Raw genomic sequence first — 17,869 nt, 5'->3', positions numbered from 1 at the left:
GGGAGAATTAGGGAAGACCAAGCACGTAACAGTGCAGAGCAAAGCTCCTGGCCTGTAATAGGTGCCCCGTTATCAGCTGCTAACCCTCAGGGGGTCGACGGCCGGGGCCCCCAGACCCCGAAGCGGTGGCAGGGAAGTGAGGCGGGGGAGTGTGTGGCACCGACCTGGGTCTGGCAGCCCTAGGGTTGAAATGTTCCTCTTACCTACCATTGAGTTACTATTTTGGTTACTATTATTCCTGAGTACTTTGTAATCCTTGGCCATTCAGGTTTCCAGCGATTGGTGCCGCCTTGGGCGGAATCCTAGTCACCACCTCCTCTCAGCCCCGCGGCGGAGAGAAACTCCCGGAAACACAGCGCCAGGTCTGGGAACGCACGCTCGGGAGAAAAAGGGCTGCGATGGACCGATCGATCCTTCAGGGAAAGGATGGCTGAGGGGCGTGAAGAGAGATGTTTACGGAGGGCCCTCTCTACCTCCGCCCTAGTGTCACCCTAAAGAGAGGCCTCGATCTAGGACTGAGAAAAGGTGGTTTGATGCTAGGAAAAACTTTAGCGCCGCGAGTCAGGAACCTTAGCCGGAGCCCCAGAGCGATCTGGCGCCTCAATTACCGAGGCCAAAACGCCAGGGAGGGAGCCTTCTGCCTCGAGGCCGAGCGCGCCCTGCCTGGCTCAGGCCCGGAAAAAAAAAAAAAAAAAAAAAAAAGCGCGGACTCAGTCTAGGCCGCGGCGGGCGCGGGATGGGCACCTCAGCACTTTCTATTGTGATCCCCGCGGGCTGGGGCAGGTCGGTGGCTGCGGGAAAGTTCCCGGCTCCGGGGGGAGACCAGAGCTGCCCACAACCTACCCGCTGACTCAGCCCACCCCTCTTCCCCTCGTCCCCCAGCGAGAGAAAGTTTGGGGAGGGGAGCAAGGCCTGGGTATAAAGCCAAGTGCGCTCGGCCCGCGCGCAGCCTCTCCATCTTTCGGTCTGCGCCGAGCTCACCCACCGGGTGAATATTCGGTGGCGGGGCTGGATATCTCCGGGGCGGGGGAGAGCGTGGCGAGAGCGAGGCGAGAGCGAGCCGCTCCAGTCCCCGGCTCCTTCACCCTCCACCCAGGTCGGGAGGGCTTAGGCCAGGGAGGGGGTTCGCTGAGCGTGGCGTCCCTCTCTTCCTGCCCGTAGGAGTATGAGCAGCGCCGTGGCGCCGGCGCCGGCCTGCCTCACCCTCTGGGACGAAGAGAACTTCCAGGGTCGCCGCTGCAGACTGCTGAGCGACTGCTCTAGCGTGAGCGAGCGCGGCGGCCTGCGCAGGGTGCGCTCGGTCAAGGTGGAAAATGGCGCGTGAGTGATCGCCCAGCCGCGGCTGGGCTGGGGCGAGGGGCGAGGGGCTAGAGGGGCCCTAGATCCGGGCCTGGGACCTCAGCCCTCAGTCCTCCATTCCTCAGACCCAGTCTCCTTGACCCTAATCCCTGAGAGTGACCCACCAACACGGAAAACCCCGCGGCCTCCCCACGCCCCGCCCACCCCCACTGCCACAAGGCAATCAAGTGGAGGAGAGAGAGTCCTCGCATGAACTAAATGAATAAAGGCGACAATCGTCCCCCTTGCCAGCCCGGGTGGGGCTGGCTGGAACTCGAAGGGGTTCTGAGTGGATGTTCTCTCCAACTTTTTTCTCTGGGCAAGCATAGATCCCTCTCTGTGCAAGCATAGATCTCTCTCTAAAAGTTAGATGGCTCTATACTTCCATAAACAAAAAGATGCCAAACCCCTCCTGCTCACTTTACCCTGGTCTCCTAGAGCCCAGCCTGGGGCCTTAGGGAAAGCTGAGGTTGTGCTACTGCAGGCTGGGAGGGCCGAAGCCTCCCTATGCAGACACCTAAGTACTTGAAGTAGGTGCGCTTGGGCTTGTGAACTGCCTGACCTGGAAAATTCCTTCCAACCTGGGAACCCTGAGTGGGAAGCCTGGACCCCTCAGACCCAGGATAGCAGCCAGTTTGGTGTCTCCACCCTGGAGAGAGGCTAGATTTGCTACACAATGGATGTGCTAGAGAGGAGGGATTGGGGTTGGGTGGAAAGACAGGGTTTCTTGGTCTTTTCAATCACAGCAAGCAAAGGGGAGGGGAAAGGAGTGAGGCTGGAGCAGATGTTTCCCAGTTCCTCTTCCACTTTCCCAGTTGGGTGGGCTTCGAGTACCCCGACTTCCAGGGACAGCAGTTTATCCTGGAGAAGGGCGACTATCCTCGCTGGAGCGCCTGGAGCGGCAGCGGCGGCCACCACAGCGACCAGCTGCTGTCTTTTCGGCCAGTGCTCTGTGCGGTGAGCACAGCCCGCTCCCCCTCCTCTTCGGCTGCCCCTTTTACCTTCTAGCTCGAGGACCTGGCCCCACCACGGCGCCCCAAAATCACATCCACCCCCTGCATGGAGGTGTAAACACAACTCCCAATAGGGTGGTAGTGACATCACTTCCCAGAGCCAGAGGAGACTCAGAAAGTTGGGCTTGTGGGCGTAGCCCAGGCCGCTGGCGATCAGCACCACGGACAGCGCCCACCACTCACATCTAGGGGTTGTTGACACGTATGAGCGCCTCTGTCCGCTCACAGCCTGGTGAGGTCGGGGATGGGGGAATGGGCTGCTGTTAGTCCCATAATCAGGTGTGAAAATGTCAAGTGACTTGCCCAGGGTCACAAGGGTTAACATGGAGACGAGACTAGAACTCAGGTATCAAAGCTGAGAAGAGGGTCAGTCTCGGTGCATGGGGTGGGGGTTGGGGGGGCACGTCTGTTAATGAATCAAATACACTTCCCATTTGTGCTAACCTAGGTATGGTACTGGTGAGGCCTGGGGTTGGAGGGTTGAGGGCAGAGAGCCGGTGCTGAACCAGCCCAGGAGGAGTCATCCTAAGAGGCTGAGAAACCCTGCAGGGAGAAGGGCCTGGAGTTGGGGAAGCTAAGACCCAATGCTGATGCCATAGCCTGTCTCTTCTGGTCTGTCATCCAGTACCCCTTAGTAGTCAGTGAGGACCTTAGTTAATGGGCCAGATTTCTCTCAGGACTTCTGAGTTTCCTCCTGCAAAACAGGTCCCTGCCACTAAGATGCCTGCCATCCCTGATCTGGAAGCATCTCTAGGAACATCCCCAAAGCCACAGGAGGGGTCAGGTGGGGGACCTCTGAGCATCCCAGCTTCTCAAACTGCCAGTTTGCTGATGGAGTGAACTCTGAGAGCATTTCTGGGGCCTAAGTGGTTACACAGCTTGTGTTGGAAAGTAGGGTGGGGAGTGTGGGGCTGAAGACATCTCCATTCATATCCCCTTGAGAGGGTCTGACCCCACACCATCTTTCTGTGCCTCAGAACCACAGCGACAGCCGTGTGACACTGTTTGAGGGGGAGAACTTCCAGGGCTGCAAGTTCGAACTCAATGATGACTACCCATCCCTGTCTGCCATGGGCTGGGCCAGCCAGGATGTGGGTTCCCTCAAAGTCAGCTCTGGAGCGTGAGTCCTGTGACTGGAACAGGGGAGATGGGGAGAAAAGCAGGGAAGCAATGGGGACCAAGGAGGCAGGTGGGGAGGAGAGATGATGGGAGTGGGAAACAAGGGGAAGTGAGGTGATGGAGGACTTGGGAGCAAGGAGAAGTGAGATTATGGAGACTGGGAGAGGAGGAGAGCATAGAAGGATAGGAAAGGGGAATGGTGTAGGGATAGAGGAAGGGCTTGGAAACAGAGGTGAGGAAGCAATGGGAGATGGGCACAGGAGACAAGATGAGGAAGTTGATAGGAAGGCCAGGGGCAGAAGGCAGGCAGGGAGATCCATATCCAGAAAATGGAAGCAATAGTACTGGGCTGGGAGTACACGGCCAAGAAAGGGGGAATACTAGTGGAGGACACAGTGAGGATGTGGGAGATCCAGGGTAGAGCAGGGTCTCCTCATCACCCCTGTGCCCTCACCTACCTAGGTGGGTCGCCTACCAGTACCCAGGCTACCGCGGCTACCAGTATGTATTGGAGCGGGACCGGCACGGCGGGGAGTTCCGTACCTATGGTGACTTTGGCACGCAGGCCCACACTGGGCTGCTGCAGTCCATTCGGAGAGTCCAGCAATAGGCTCTGCGACCCCAGACCCTTCACCTGAGGACCCTTCAATAAAGACTCTTGAACCTGCCTGCCTCTCTTGCCTCCTTCTTGCTTCCTTACTTTGTGATCTCCATCCTCATCCCTCTGAAGGTCTCTCCCAGCCAACTCAACCCCTCAGGCTCCACAACCCTTGACCATGGAGCACAAACTGGCTTAGGATATATGTAAGCAAGTTTGGATGGGGCTAAGAGTAAGTCAAGGGTAAGAACCTTGGGGGTCCTGTTAAATACAACCAGTCTCACACCTCTCCTTGGTAAAGACACATCAGCTTGGGCTAGGGGTACTATGAGCCCAGATGGCACCTTTGCCATCCTTTGGGTGGGATGGACACAGCTGCACAGCATGGCTTCTAGCTGGATTTCAACCTCCACACACCCCTTGGGTCAGGTACCTCCATGCAGGGCAGAACCTCCCTACTCCTATGCAAAGGCCTCTTGGGTTCCTCTCTAACCGCCAGATCATTCCTAGCCTTTACCTTCACTCCAGCTCCCCACCCAGCCCAGGGAAGCCTGCACCTCTTACCTCTATTTCCAGCTTTATAGAACTGTATGCCTTAGAGAGGAGCAAGGGTATGAGAGGAGGAGAAAATAGGAGGCTCCATTGCCTCCCAGGACCCTCTAAGGGAGAAACTCCCTCTCTGAGCCCAGCCCCCAGACTCCCTTTCCAGATAATTACAGTTCCTTATATAGTATTGAGCTCCAGAATTTACAAAGCATTTTCATACCTGTCCTCTCAGCTGATCCAAACAACCCCACTTTGAGGCAGGAAGGGGAAATGCTAACATTGCTATTGTCCAGTTGAACCCAGAGAGGTGATGTGACTGGCTCAAGGCTTCGCAGAGTTGTGCACAGCTAGACAAGAACTTGAACCAAGCTCTTTCCTTAGGTTCCATCTAACACAACTCTAAGGAGGACTGGTGAGCTGGAGGGACCACACTTCAGCTACTGTCCCCAGTGAGCCTGGGTTCTGGGGTAGGTGGCAGAAGCCCACAGCCTTGGGGGGTGGGGGCTGAGTGTGGTGGCAGCCATCAGAGCCCCTGGTATCTGTGTGGTTTCTACCCAGCTCCCTCTTTGACCCAGTGAATGATACTCCCAACCCCACCAGAGTGGGGCTTCCCAAGCCCCTTGGGATGCCCCTTATCCTGCCCTTCAGGGTTGCTTGCATTTTCAAGACCCAAGTGGATCTTTCAATGTGGAGAGGTGGCTCCCCAGAGGAGGGGAGGCAGGGTGATGTTGGAGCACAGCCGACCTGGGCCTGGGAGATTTCCTGGGGCCCCAACTGTGGGCAGCTGCTTCCTTGGGTGGGGCCCTTGGCCAGAAGTTAGAACAACTGGGGACAATTGCACAGCATCCTGGGTCTCAATTCCCTCACCTGTAAAATGGGGCTATTCATTCCTGCCTTCTCTGTCTCACAGGGTTGCTATGGGGATTCAAAGGGAGACCCCTGAAAATGCTTGCTGGTGTTAACAGAAAAGCACTGAGGCAGCCAATGTATGGCCATCCTTCCCGTGGCTGCCCTCATAGATTCCAGCACTGAGTGGGGAAGACCAAGGGACAGACCTCTAGGCAGGGCATAAACTGCTTTATACCTGGATGCTCTAGAGTCCATGGTCCCTGTTGTATTCGATCCTCCTTAACACCCTCCATTCTTCATCCATTTCACTGACAAAGAAACTGGGACTCAGAGAAGCCTTGATGAGGTCACCCACTTAATTGGTAACAAAGCCAGGTCTCGGACACAGGACTCCTGACCTCAAATCCAGGCTAAGTGGAAGCTGAGCTAAGCAGTGTCTAAAAGTCTCAGGAGAGCCTCAAAACTCTGTGGTCCCCAGAGGAGCCCGGGATTCCTGGCTGGTCACAGGCTCCTCCCTGTTCCCTTGAGGGATAGTAATATTAACAATAGCTAACACCCAGAGAGTGACCCTATTTGGTAGGCACTATAATTCCCATTATACACTATAATTCCCATTATACAGATGAGGAAACCGAGGTACAAAGGTTAAGTAACTTACCCAGAGTCACATAATTAGCAATGGGAGCCAAGACTTGAACCCAGAACCCAGACAAAACTGATTCAAAGGCCCAGCAGGCCATCTCCCCCAGGCCTGCTTTGAGGGAAGGAGGTGGCAAAGGCAGCTCTGACACCCACTCTTGGCTGAGCTGCTCTCCTTTTGGGAGGCACTGCTGCAGCTGGGAAGTCATCAAGGCAGCTCAGGGACAGGGACTGTAACCCTGAGTGGCACACTCCAGCCCTCCAGACCTCAGTTTCTCCATTTGCACAATGAGGATGTCAGGGGAATTGATGTCTTCTGCTAGCTGGTACCTTCCAGGTTTTCCAGAACTCCTACCCACACCTGCCACCCTCTGACTCTCACAGCCAGGGATGTTTTCACCTCTTACCTTCCTTCCATTCTTGGCAAGGTGCCTGCACAATCCCGTGGGGCCCGTGCCTCTCCAGGGTCAGAGGGGTAGAGGGGGAAGCTGCTGTGGTCTTTGCCCTAGTGACCTTTACTCAGGCTGCACTCTTAGCCTAAGGGGATTGAGGGGCTAGAAGAGGGCACCCCCACTTTGGCACAATCAGGACCCAGACTGCATCAGTGGACTCTGTGCAAACTCTCTCCCCAGCATCCCACCTCCCCTGCACCTGAGCTTAAGCAGTGAGGCCTGGCACTAAGCATGCACTGTCCATCCTTCCCTGCCTAGGAGCTAGGATGTCTGGGTAGACCCCTACTCCGAGCACCCCTTCTTTCTGCCTCTGCCTCCTACTACGGGCATTTGAGGGGGGGGATCTCCGCTGCTTAATACCCACCTGCTCTATTCCCGCAGATCTTACCTCTTACTTCATGGTGTTTTCTATCAGCAGTGGCTTGGGGAAACCATAAGAGGGCACAAAGGAGAGGGTTTGGGATCTCGACCCCACCCTCAAGTTCTTCCCCTCCTTCGGAGCCCCCCCTCCTTCAGAGTATGATTCCCAGGGAGTATCCCAACTTCAGGACTAGATCCTATGTCTACATCCTGAAACCCCCATTCCTGTCCCTCTAGCACCCTCTAGGGTTCCCCGACTGTTCCCTTCTAGGGGACCTCCCACTCTTCCCCAGACTCTCCCTGGTTCCTTCAGATCCCAGGCCTCCAAGAGGAGCAGGCCAGCATTACAGCAAGTGAGCGTGTATGTGCACAGGGCCCTGCACAGTGTGAGGAGTCTGACAGGAGACCTGCACTCCAATCCCCGTGCTCCAGAGTCCCAGGCCTCCTCACCCCTGGGCTCAAGCAGTGGGAAAGAAAGCGCACTGAACCTACCAATTCTGACAGTAGCCACAGCATGCTGCATGGCTGCAGAGGGCAGACTCCTGGCACTGGGCCTCATCTTTAGCCAGCACCCCTCCTTAGCCTGCCCCTCCAGAGCCAGGAAGCCCTACAACTACCAAGAGACTCTAGTCCACCTGGAAACCATGTTGAAGGAGACCTTCCTGCCTGGGTTGCTAATAATACAATCAATATCTTTGCATGAATTGTGAAAAGGTACCTATTTCCCCAGGTGGATTTCAGCTTCCACTCGTCCCTGGGCTGAAGGCCTTGTACAGTACACAGCTTGCCTAACTGAATGAGGCCAGCCCAGTGTTAACCCTTCTAGGCCTAGGAGAGTAATGAATCAATGGTTGCTTAGTTCAGGGATAACTATGATAGGGAGTAAATGCAAAGGTGGGTGGTAGACAGGGAAGACAGGGGATGGGAAGGATGGGAGAGCGATAGTTGCAGGGGGAAGTGGAAGGGGAATCAGTAACTACCAGGAAAAGTGAGCACAGACTCTTAATGTTTCTAGAGCTTGGACCCAGGCTGGTTATGACTAATTCGTGGGGACTGAATGGATGAGAAAGGGGGAGAGGAGTGGGAGGGGGAGGAGTGGGGAGAGTGAGAAAAGAGCCTGGAGAGGAGATGAGACTAGGAGACCGAACAGGAAGGAAACACCTTGAAAGCCAAAGGGGATAGGGGCAACTCACGGGAAGTTGGGGAGATGGGACGCCCCAGCGCCGGGCCTGAGGCCTGGGAGTCGTGGAAAGACAGGAACAGGGGCGAAAGCAAGAGACAGGAAAGGGGGATCGGTTCTCCAGGGAAGAACAGAGTGGGAAGGGAGGAGGAGGGAGGAAGCGCGGGGAGGGCGTGGGGGCGCGGAGATAAAGCGAGCAGCGGCTGCCGGGCCGGGAGCGCAGCTACAGGCGAAAGGGAGGAAAGCGGAAATTTAAAAGTGAGATGCAGATAACGCCGCCTGGAGACGGGAACTCGGGTGGGGGTGGGGGGAGGAAGGGAGAGGAGAGTGGAGCAGTGAGAAGGGCGGGAACGGGAGGGAAGAAGAGCTCTGGGGAGGGGGCTGTGGCTGCTGGGCTCTGAGGTAGGGCCGGGTACCCCGCCCCATCTCTGTTTGCAGAGTCAAGGAGGCGGAAAAGAATCGTGCTCCCGGCCTCTGTCAGAGCGCTCGGCCCCGGCCCATCCCCCGCGCGTCTCCCGGGCTGCGGGGCGCTGGGGACTGCCGGGTGCGCTTGGCTGAGGCACCGCGCATTGGAGACTTTATTGCGATGGGGCGATAAGGGGGGCGGGGGCGGGGTCCTGGAGGCCTAGGCGGCGGTGCTTTAATTAAAACGGAAATTGCGGCCCCTGCCCGCCTCCGGGGTCGGAGGGTTCCAAGCAGCCCGGTAGCTGGGAGCATCTCTCCCGGACCCCCATCCCCCGCCACACCCGGGCTGCCCCCTCCCGCCAGGCCCCACCGGACCCGGCGCTGTCTTCTTTTCCCAGTCACCCACTGTAGCCTCGGGCGGAGATCGGTGCCCCGGAGCGCAAAGCCTGACGTGCTCCCCCAATCGCTCCCTCCCTACCCCTCCCCACTTCCCACCGCCCAGTCCCCGGCGGCGATGAGACAGAGCGGCGCCTCCAGCCCCTGTTGATCAACATGTACCTGCCAGGTACCAGGGACCAGCGGGAGCTGAAAGCACCGGGACCCGGGGTGGGAAGTCCGGGATCGCGGATGGGTAGGGGATGCCGGGGACCACAGGAAGGGGACGCGGTCCCCACACTCCGGGATCCCGGAGGGCTGAGCAATCTAGGACTTTGGTGGGAACCTTAAAAGGCAAATGGAGAGCTTCGGGGTTGCAGTGTGCGATCTAGAGGACTCAAGTGAGCAGATCGGGAGCCTGGGAGGCCCAGGGCGCGGGTTCAGCAGCCCCAAAGAGCCTGTTACGAGGAGAAAGGGCCTGTACTGAGGGACTCTGTCCGCAAGCAGTTTCGGGAGGCTGTGGTCCGCAGGGCGTCGCCTCTACGCCCTCGTCTCTCCTCACCTCCGTGCTCCGAGCGTTTCCATCCGCCGAGCCCTCCAGGCACCCTCCTCTCTGCTCTCAGATGGGCTCCCGCGCGCTCAGGCTCGGTTGGCGCAACCCCGCTCGGCTTTATAAGGCTCCCGCCGGCCCTTTTCGGAAAGCGGATTTCCTTTTTCCTGGACGCGTTTCCTGACTTGGGCGCTACGGAGGGGCTCCGCGCCGCGCACGCCCCGGGGCTGGACTTGGGGAGGAGGAGCTGGGCAGCCCGGGCCCCAGCATCGCTCCCGGGGACCAGGGCGCCCCCCACAAGCTCTCGCCCGGGGCCGTCTCGGTCAAGCCCACAACCTCCTCCCTGTCCCGCCTGACTGCTTTCTCCCTGCCGCCGCAGATCCCGTCGGAGAGGGTCTTCTTTTCAAGGAAGGGAAGAGCCCAGGTTGGGGGTCTCTGAGCCCCGCGGTGCAAGAAAGGTGAGCTGGGGATGTGAGGACATTGGGTTGGGGGCCGAGCCCCGACCTCCGGAGGGAGGCACATCCATACAGAGTGGGCGCAATATGCATTCTAGCCTCTGGCAAGTGTGGAGCGGCCCTGGGGCGGGGGTGGGGGGTGACATTCACGGGGCCTTTGACTCCTGCTTCTTCCGAGACCCAGGTGTGGTGTGTGTGTGGGGGGGTCCTGGCCCCCTCTCTTCTCTGCTGTCTATGGTTTTCACGGGTTTGGAGGCCCGGGCTAGGGGGCTTGGTTGGCATTGTTTCCCTGCTCACAGAAAGCGCAAGTTCACTGCACCTCCCGACAAGGGGACCGGGGAATTAACTCTCTGACCCCGCAGGGTCCAGCCATCACTGGCAGAGGGGCCTGTGCTTCCTGCCTCCCGGCCCGAGCGGCTGGGCTTTGGGGGCCAAGTCCCGCCGGATGACTGCAGTTGGTCCTCGCGCCGGTGGCCAAACTGCCTTAGTCTTTACTCTGTTGGCGGTGAGCCTGGAGGCGACAACAGCTCCCCACGCCCCCCACTACCGTCGTACCCTAGATCTCACCAAGTTACAGTAACCACACAAAAAGAGGCTGGCACTGCTTTAAGTCCCAGAGGAACAGGACGCTTAGCAGGAACGAGCGTGCCGGCCTCCGATGTCACTCCCCCGTCGGTGCCAGGTGCACATTTTTACACGAACCTTCCCTGCTTCTCACGCCAAAATGCAACCGTCCCAACCTGGAGCCAGCCAGCTCCTTGTTGGGCTGGTGTGTAGGAGAAAGGGTTGAAATTAATTGAAATTTTGGTGGAAAGGCGGCCTCTGAGTTCTGAGCCGGTCGTGGAAAGAAAGAGGGTTTACCAGACTTGATTTGAGGCAATAATCAGGCACCTTCGAAAAAAATTCGTTTCGTTCTAAATTGGGGTGGATTGGTGGGTGATTGTTTCAGGATCAAGATTTTACTCCGCTTGTCTGATTGAGGCGTGAAGGAAGGAGAGCCGGAGTTCTGGGGCGTCGGGTCCTCTCACCGCCGGCCTCCAGCACTTCCGAAATCCGGACCGGGAGGAGGAGCCCGGAGACTTGCCAGGGATGGGAGGAAAGCAGAGAACCAGGCACAGGGGCTTTCCCCTTCTTCAAAGCTGTACATCAGGTCCCAGGGAATTAAGTCACCTTCGGGCACCGGGAATCCCGCCTGTTCCGAAAAAAGGGCGGAATCCAGCAGCGCAGCGCTGAGGCCCGCGCAGCCGACCGCGGCCGGGGTGGGGAGTCCGCTGAGACCCTGCCCCTCCTCTCATGAATGGAGGAGGCCGCTGTCTGGTACCCATTCCCGTCTGGTACCAGAAGAAATCCAGCCGTCACCCCTTCTTCCGCTCAGGAGGGACCTGTCCCATTGTATGACTTTGGGGGGCAGGGGCTGGGCCTTGTCCAGTCTTGGCCGGGATGGTCCTTCCTTGCTGGGTCTCCGGACTTGGTCCAGCCCGGGTGGCGCAGGCCGCCTGCCCAGGACCGTCCTGAATAAGGGCACCCGGCCAAGGTGGCGAGCTGGGGCTGAAATCTGGCTTCTGCACGCCTCGGAAAGCCGTGTCCCTTGGTTCAGCCGCTGTCTTCACGAGGAGGAGGCGATGCAGCCCCCCCATCCCCCGTCCCCCCTACACACACAGCTATTTCTCACAAAGCCCTGCGCGGCGGCGGGGTGGTGGTGGTGGTGGGGGCTGCGTCTTCCGAAGGGGAAGCCGTGTTTCCATTGTGCAAAAGCGCTGTAAGGACTAGGGACCGCTCTGCCGATCAGACCCTCGCTGGTTGGTCGCTCCAGCTGCGCCCGGCTACAACAGCTGGACCGCGTTCTTTCCCTCCCCGTCGCGGGTCGCCGCCAGGCCGGGGTTCGGTCTCCTGCCCCACCCTTCCCCCAGCCCCCGCCGCCTCCCTCTTCTCACCCTCGCACAGGCTGACCGCCCCCTCCCCGCAGGCAGCGGGCAGATCCAGCGTGGCAGTAGTTTCTGCTGGAGCTGCTGGCCGACCGGCGAACGCCGGCTGCATCGCGTGGGAGGGGCGGGCCACGGCGAGTTCAGGCTCACCGAACCCGGACGAGGGGTGGCGCGGCGCGGGGCGAGCTCAAGAGCAAGCCCAACATGAACTACGACAGCTGAGCCGCGCGCTGCGCTACTACTACGAACAAAAAAAATCATGAGCAAGGTGCACGGCAAGCGCTACGCCTACCGCTTCGACTTCCAGGGCCTGGCACAGGCCTGTCAGCCGCCCCGCACGCGCACGCCCATGCCGCGGCCGCGGGCCGCCGCCGCCGCCGCTGCCCAGGACGGCGCGCCTCTACAAGCTGCCCGCCGGCCTCGCCCCGCTGCCCTTCCCGGCCTCTCCAAACTCAACCTCATGGCCGCCTCGGCCGGCGTCGCGCCCGCCGGCTTCTCCTAACTGGCCCGGCCCGGGCCCCGCCGCCACCGCTGCCGCCACAGCCGCACTTCTACCCCAGCCCGGGTTTGCAGCCCCCCGCCCGGGCCCTTCGGCGCTGTGGCCGCCGCCCTCGCACTTGGGGGGCCATTACCACTAGACGGGGGCGGCCGGGTGCCGCGCGGCCTCCCCAGACGCCCGGAGCCTCGCCCAATCCCCACCCCAGTCCTGGCGTTTGAGGCCCGGAGCCTCCCACAGCGTTCCTTTAACTCCAGATTTTACTCCACCCGACACATCTAGCCCCAGAAGAAGGGGCCTGAAGCCTCCCCAATCTTTCTTTAAATTTGCCCTCCGCCTCACGCCCCAAGCCCCGGAGGAGGACAGCCAGTGCCCTCTCCCGCTTCTTTTAACTTCCACCTCTTCCAGGTCTCCAGACTCCGGAAGGGGGTTCCCGGGCCTGCTCCGCCTTTTATCCCTCCACCTGTGCTTCGGCCCGGGATCGGGAAGTCCCCTCCATGCTGACCCCTTCTCTTTTCAAATATTTCCGCACTTTTTCCCTCCCCCACGGAGATGCCCTGACCCCGGCACGTGGAGGCCTCTTGCAGTCCACCTTTACCCGCCCGGGGGTCTAAGCGGGCTTGGTAAGGGCCATTGGCCCCCATAAGACGAATAAGATAGCTTCCGCCCCTCTTCCTCCCTCCCCCCACCCTCTCGCAGGGCTGCCCGGTGCATTTCGATTCCCTTCCAGTTCCATTAAAGCTCCCCTAGATCCCCGCTGCCTCCTCTCTCTGTTCTTTGCTGCACCAGAACCTTTTTTTTCAGGAGAAAAGGAGGGAGAGGCTCAGTCCAGCCCGAGGAGAAAGGCCCATGAGGAAGAGCTGGAGAGAGTGGGGGCAAAGCAGGCTTGTGTGCTGCTGGACCCAAGCAGAGCGGAGTCCCTGGTGGGTGGGCTCAGCTGGGTGGGGGAGACGCAACCCGACTGCAGCCGGACTCGACCTGCCTTCCACCCGCTCCTCACCCCATTCCAACGTCCATCCCACCTCGTCTCATCTTCACCCCATCTCAGTCCCTCAGCCCACTTCTCACTGTATTTCTTCCCCTCCCGCATCTTTACCCCTTTCCCCATCCTACCCTTATTCCGACTTTCTCACCCTCACCCACAAACATAACTCCCGTCTCCCCCCACCTCCCATCCGCATATCTTCATCGCTATTTTTTCTCTGGATCCGTCTTAATTTCAAAGGCCGGACCTCTCCCCTCCTGCGCGCAGGCTTGCTGCTCCCTGGGCGGCCTGCGGCTGCACCCTCCTTCTCGCGGGTGGCGCGCGCCCTCTGCTGGTCGGAGGAGGGTAAGCCAGGGCTTACCTGGGGAAGGTTCCGCGCGCTGCGGGGCGGAACCTCAGGTGCCTCACGTCAAGCAGGACGCGGCCGCCCCCAGGTCTCCTTCAGCCTTCGGAGAGGAGGGAGAAAGGGGGATCCTGGTGGTGCAGCCCCGGTCCGCTCTCGGGAAGTCGGGGAGGTCAGTCAGGTGGGTCATTCTCCAGGCTCGGCCTTTCTCTCACCACCTGGGGGCCCCTATGCTCTCTCCGCGCCTTTTCAAAAACCTGATGGCAGAAAAACTGCCTTAACGCTTTCTCTCAGACGGAAACGGCGTCGGGGGGAAGTGCCTGGATTGGCGCAGGGGCTGGGAGCTGCACACCAGAGCATGGTATTTCTTTCTCAGGGGCATATCTCTCCCTGGACCAAAAGATTCTGGGCTGGGAGGTGGGAGAGCGCCACCAGGCTGTTGAGATTTCCAGGTGTCCTGCCTGCAGGTGGCAGTTAGGTGCAGGGAGGGCCTGAATACCCCTTCCCAAACAAAGGGTGATGATGAATTCATCTGAGTTCACCTAGCAAAAAATTCTTTTTTCATTTTCATTTTATCTTTATTTTGCAATTTATGTTTTTTCTAGCTTGCCAAATAACACATACTCTGCATAGAAATTTTGGAAAATACACAGTAAGGCCTCTTGTCATTAAATATTTTTTGGATGAAGAGTGTTATTAAACATGGGGGCAAAATCACCTATAGTCCCATTACACAGAAGCTGCTACTGATAACTTCATTGTAATCTCCTGCCTTTTCTCTATGCCCTTTACAATTTAATGGTGTCCTGCTTTAGTTGCCTAATACTCTAACATTAGCTGTCTCCCATCATTACACTCTCCCCACAGTCCTCATGGGGTGGAGAGGCTCATGCATTCTCCTGAGTAGAGGAGCCAGGCAAGGAGCCAGGCCTGGTGAGGGCCTTGGTGACTTGGACAGAGAAGCAGAAGGCAGGGGGCAAGAAGCTGGGAGGGAGAAGAATGTGCTGGGGAGGAAAAAACCAAGATGCAGGAGGCTGGGGTGTCAAGGAATTGTGGGCTGAATGTAGCAAGGTGACATTTCCTGGGAAGCAATGTGAAGCCCTGCCCCTAGTTCTTTCAATGAAACAACCGGGGTGGGGGGGTGGGGGTGGGCAGTGTGGGAGGAGAGTAGAGGATGGGTGATGTCTTAGTCAACACAGCATCAAATTTGAGCCTGTAGGGTGAAATGGGTGCCAGAAAAGTCATTGTGATGAGAGGATGCATTGATGGAGCGAGGACACCTAGAATGAAGGAGGCAGTCCACTTGCTTTAATAATTTCACTCCCAGAATATGGTGCACAATGTTAGATAATGCTTTCAGTAGAAGCCCAAATGGAGAATATGCAGAGTAGTGGACCCAGGAAGTGAAGAGAACATTGAAAAACCAACATCAGTGTGAGAAGTAGTCTGGAAATCAAACAGAGAAGGGAGTGGGAGCTGTCTTCAATTATTCGAAGGGCTGTGCTGGGGCAGAGGGCCTGGATGTGTGTGGCTAAAGGCTGTCCTGGGATACATGGCTGGAAGCTACATTAAGATGGATGTCAACTTGATCTGAGGAAGAACCTTTTGACATTGAGCAAGCCAGATGAAATGGGTGCTTGTCATGGAGTGTTTGGCAGACCCTTTCTTGGGGGGTCGAGAGGGGAACCCCAGCATCAGACAGACAGGTGGACTAGGTGACCTTGAGACTTGAAAGTGAGTTGGTAAAGGAGGGATTTCAGGCATCATTGGGAAGCTGGAAGAGGTGTCATCAGAGTAAGAGGTCTTCTTACCTGTGAAATCACATCTTTAAGGCTCTCCCTGCCCCTCTCTTCTTTCCTGCATATCCAGTTTAGGAAGCTAAGATGTAGGACTGGTAACCAGGCAGCTCCAGGTCCAGTCCCAGCTTGATTATTAATTTGTTGTTTGACTTTCAGGTAACCACTTCTCTTTCCTGGGATTCTGTTCTCATCTCATTAAAATAATGGGGCTGGACCAGGATTCACCTTGTTCCTAAAAAACTAGAGTTGAAAACATCTGTCCCAGATAATCACTAAGGTTGAGCCCAGCCCCAGCATCCTGTGGAGGGATGTCCTCTTCTCCAGGTCATCTCAACTCTGGTAGCCCCCCTGCCTCTGTGCTCTCTCCAAGGCCTGGGTAACTGTGGTCTTGGGGTGACTGTGACTCCACCCAAGCCCTGAAGAGGCCACACTCTTACCCACATTCAGCTTCCTGATGATCCAGACCGGTTCTCACTGACTTTTTTTTAAAAATTAAGTTCAGTTTTATTGAGCTATACCCACATACCACACAATCATCCACGGTGCACAATCAAATGTCCACAGCACCACCATACAGCTATGCACTCATCACCCCAATCTACCTCCAAACATCTTCCCCACACCAAAAAGAATCAGAATCAGAATAAAAAATAAAAGTTAAAAAGAACACCCAAATCATCCCCCCCATCCCACCCTATTTTTCATTTAGTTTTTGTCCCCATTTTCCCACCCATCCATCCACTCACTGGACAAAGGGAGTACAATCCACAAGGTCTCCACAATCACACCACCACCCCCTGCAAGCTGCATCACCATACAATCATCCCCAAGAGCCAAGGCTACTGGGTTGGAGTTTGATAGTTTCAGGTATTTACTTTTAGCTATTCCAATGCGTTAAAACCTAAAAAGTGTTCTCTATATAGTGCATAAGAATGTCCACCAGAGTGACCTCTTGACTCCATTTGAAATCTCTAGACACTGAAACTTTATTTCATTTCGCATCCCCCTTTTGCTCAAGAAGATATTCTCAATCTCACAATGCCAGGTCCAGATTCATCCCCAGGAGTCATATCCTGTGTTGCCAGGGAGATTTACTCCCCTGGGAGTCAGGTCCCGTATGGGGGGGGGGGCAGTCTCACTGACTCTTAATCCCTTGGTCCTTGGCCCTCCAAGGTGTTGATCCTACCATTGCTTCTCTCTCCCAATCTAGGGTCCAGCCCCTCTTGCATTCCCTGAGGTTCTGAGCCTCTTCTCTATCTCCTCACTGACATCACTGGTGAAACTATGGCTCACCCTTCCATGCGCCTGTACTACAGAGTTACAAAATGCTTTCACACCCATTGTTTTATTGATCCCCTCCAGGGCCGGAGAGGAAGACAGGATAGGACTGTTTATCTATTCGGAAGATAAGTAAAGCAAGACCCAAGATGTTAAGGGATATGGCAGAAATCTCAGGGCTTGTCCTAGGACCTGCATCTTTTGCCTCTTCACCCAGGCCCAAGCTACTGGGAGTGACTTCTGCATAGTCCTAAGTGGTCCCCATCACCCCGTTTTTAGCATCTCTCCCCTCAGGGTGAGAGATGTCTAATGAACCAGGGAGATTGTGCTCCTCCAATAATGTGTGGCCCGGGTGACTGGGCTCTGCTTGCTGTCACTTGCGGATGGACTCAGAAGCTGTCTACTGACAAGCAGTGCGAGGACATCCATGTCCGAGCCCTGCACGGTTGCACAGCCAAGATGCTGCCGAGGGTGCTGAGGCTTAGAGTGCACATTCTCATACTTTAGCTCCCGTGACCACAGGCAGACATCAAAATGGGCTGCTGTGGTGGAGTCTTCTCAGAGCCTTCTGCTCTTCCAACTTTCTTCTTTCCTCCAACATTTCTTTAAAATATACCTAGACTAACTTTAGTCTGTTCCTGGGGCTGTTTATAATTCACATCAAGTGGACCTGCTGAAAATAAAAATATGCCCTACCCTTCATTGAACCCAACTTAGTGCCAGGCTCTGTCCTGGGCTAATGCTTTACGTGTGGTGTCTCCTTTGACTCAGCCATAACCCTGCCAGGGGCCGATGGTTATCTCCATTTTTCAATGGGGAAACTGAGACCTGGAGAAGTTAAGTGACTGGCCCAGTCTGGGACCTCAGTACTTAAATCCTCACCATCACACCAGACTCCCTCCTCCTGGGCTTTCTAGGATAGCTTCTTTCTCATGTAAATATGACCTGCTGCTTGCCCATTGCAGGTGTATAAGTTTCATTGTCGAATCATAGCAGAAGATGCTTGGTTACAAAGGACAAACTGATTCCTTGTCTTAACGACAGCCGTTGGTAAAGTCCCCCGTTTGATAAGGGAGTATTATTTTCCTGAACAAATAAGAGACTGCTTGGTTGCCCACAGTGTCTTTTGCAAGCCTGCCGTTGCCTAACTGTGTTCCTAGAAGC

General features: G+C 56.8%; 2 protein-coding genes across 2 annotated transcripts; both read left to right on the top strand.

Moving 5' to 3' along the window:
- The first annotated feature begins 1,165 nt into the window (after nt 1-1,165).
- On the top strand, nt 1,166-4,080 carry CRYBA2 (crystallin beta A2). The gene is made up of 4 exons (XM_037850049.1): nt 1,166-1,320; nt 2,154-2,295; nt 3,329-3,471; nt 3,933-4,080. Exons 1-4 carry the CDS (start codon nt 1,166-1,168, stop codon nt 4,078-4,080), a joined length of 588 nt encoding a protein of 195 aa, XP_037705977.1.
- Nucleotides 4,081-7,435: 3,355 nt separating this feature from the next.
- On the top strand, nt 7,436-12,442 carry FEV (FEV transcription factor, ETS family member). The gene is given in 16 exon segments (XM_037848672.1): nt 7,436-7,584; nt 8,533-8,638; nt 8,802-8,833; nt 8,835-8,976; nt 8,978-9,029; nt 9,032-9,064; nt 9,804-9,882; nt 11,846-11,898; nt 11,901-11,929; nt 11,932-11,980; nt 11,983-12,018; nt 12,021-12,052; nt 12,055-12,201; nt 12,203-12,236; nt 12,239-12,303; nt 12,305-12,442. Coding segments are annotated over 16 exon segments (1,176 nt in total).
- Nucleotides 12,443-17,869: the final 5,427 nt, after the last annotated feature.

The sequence above is a fragment of the Choloepus didactylus genome, chromosome 9, assembly GCF_015220235.1.
Source record: "Choloepus didactylus isolate mChoDid1 chromosome 9, mChoDid1.pri, whole genome shotgun sequence".
In the NCBI taxonomy this organism is placed as follows: domain Eukaryota; kingdom Metazoa; phylum Chordata; class Mammalia; order Pilosa; family Megalonychidae; genus Choloepus; species Choloepus didactylus.
This window is presented reverse-complemented; position numbering and strand designations above follow the sequence as displayed.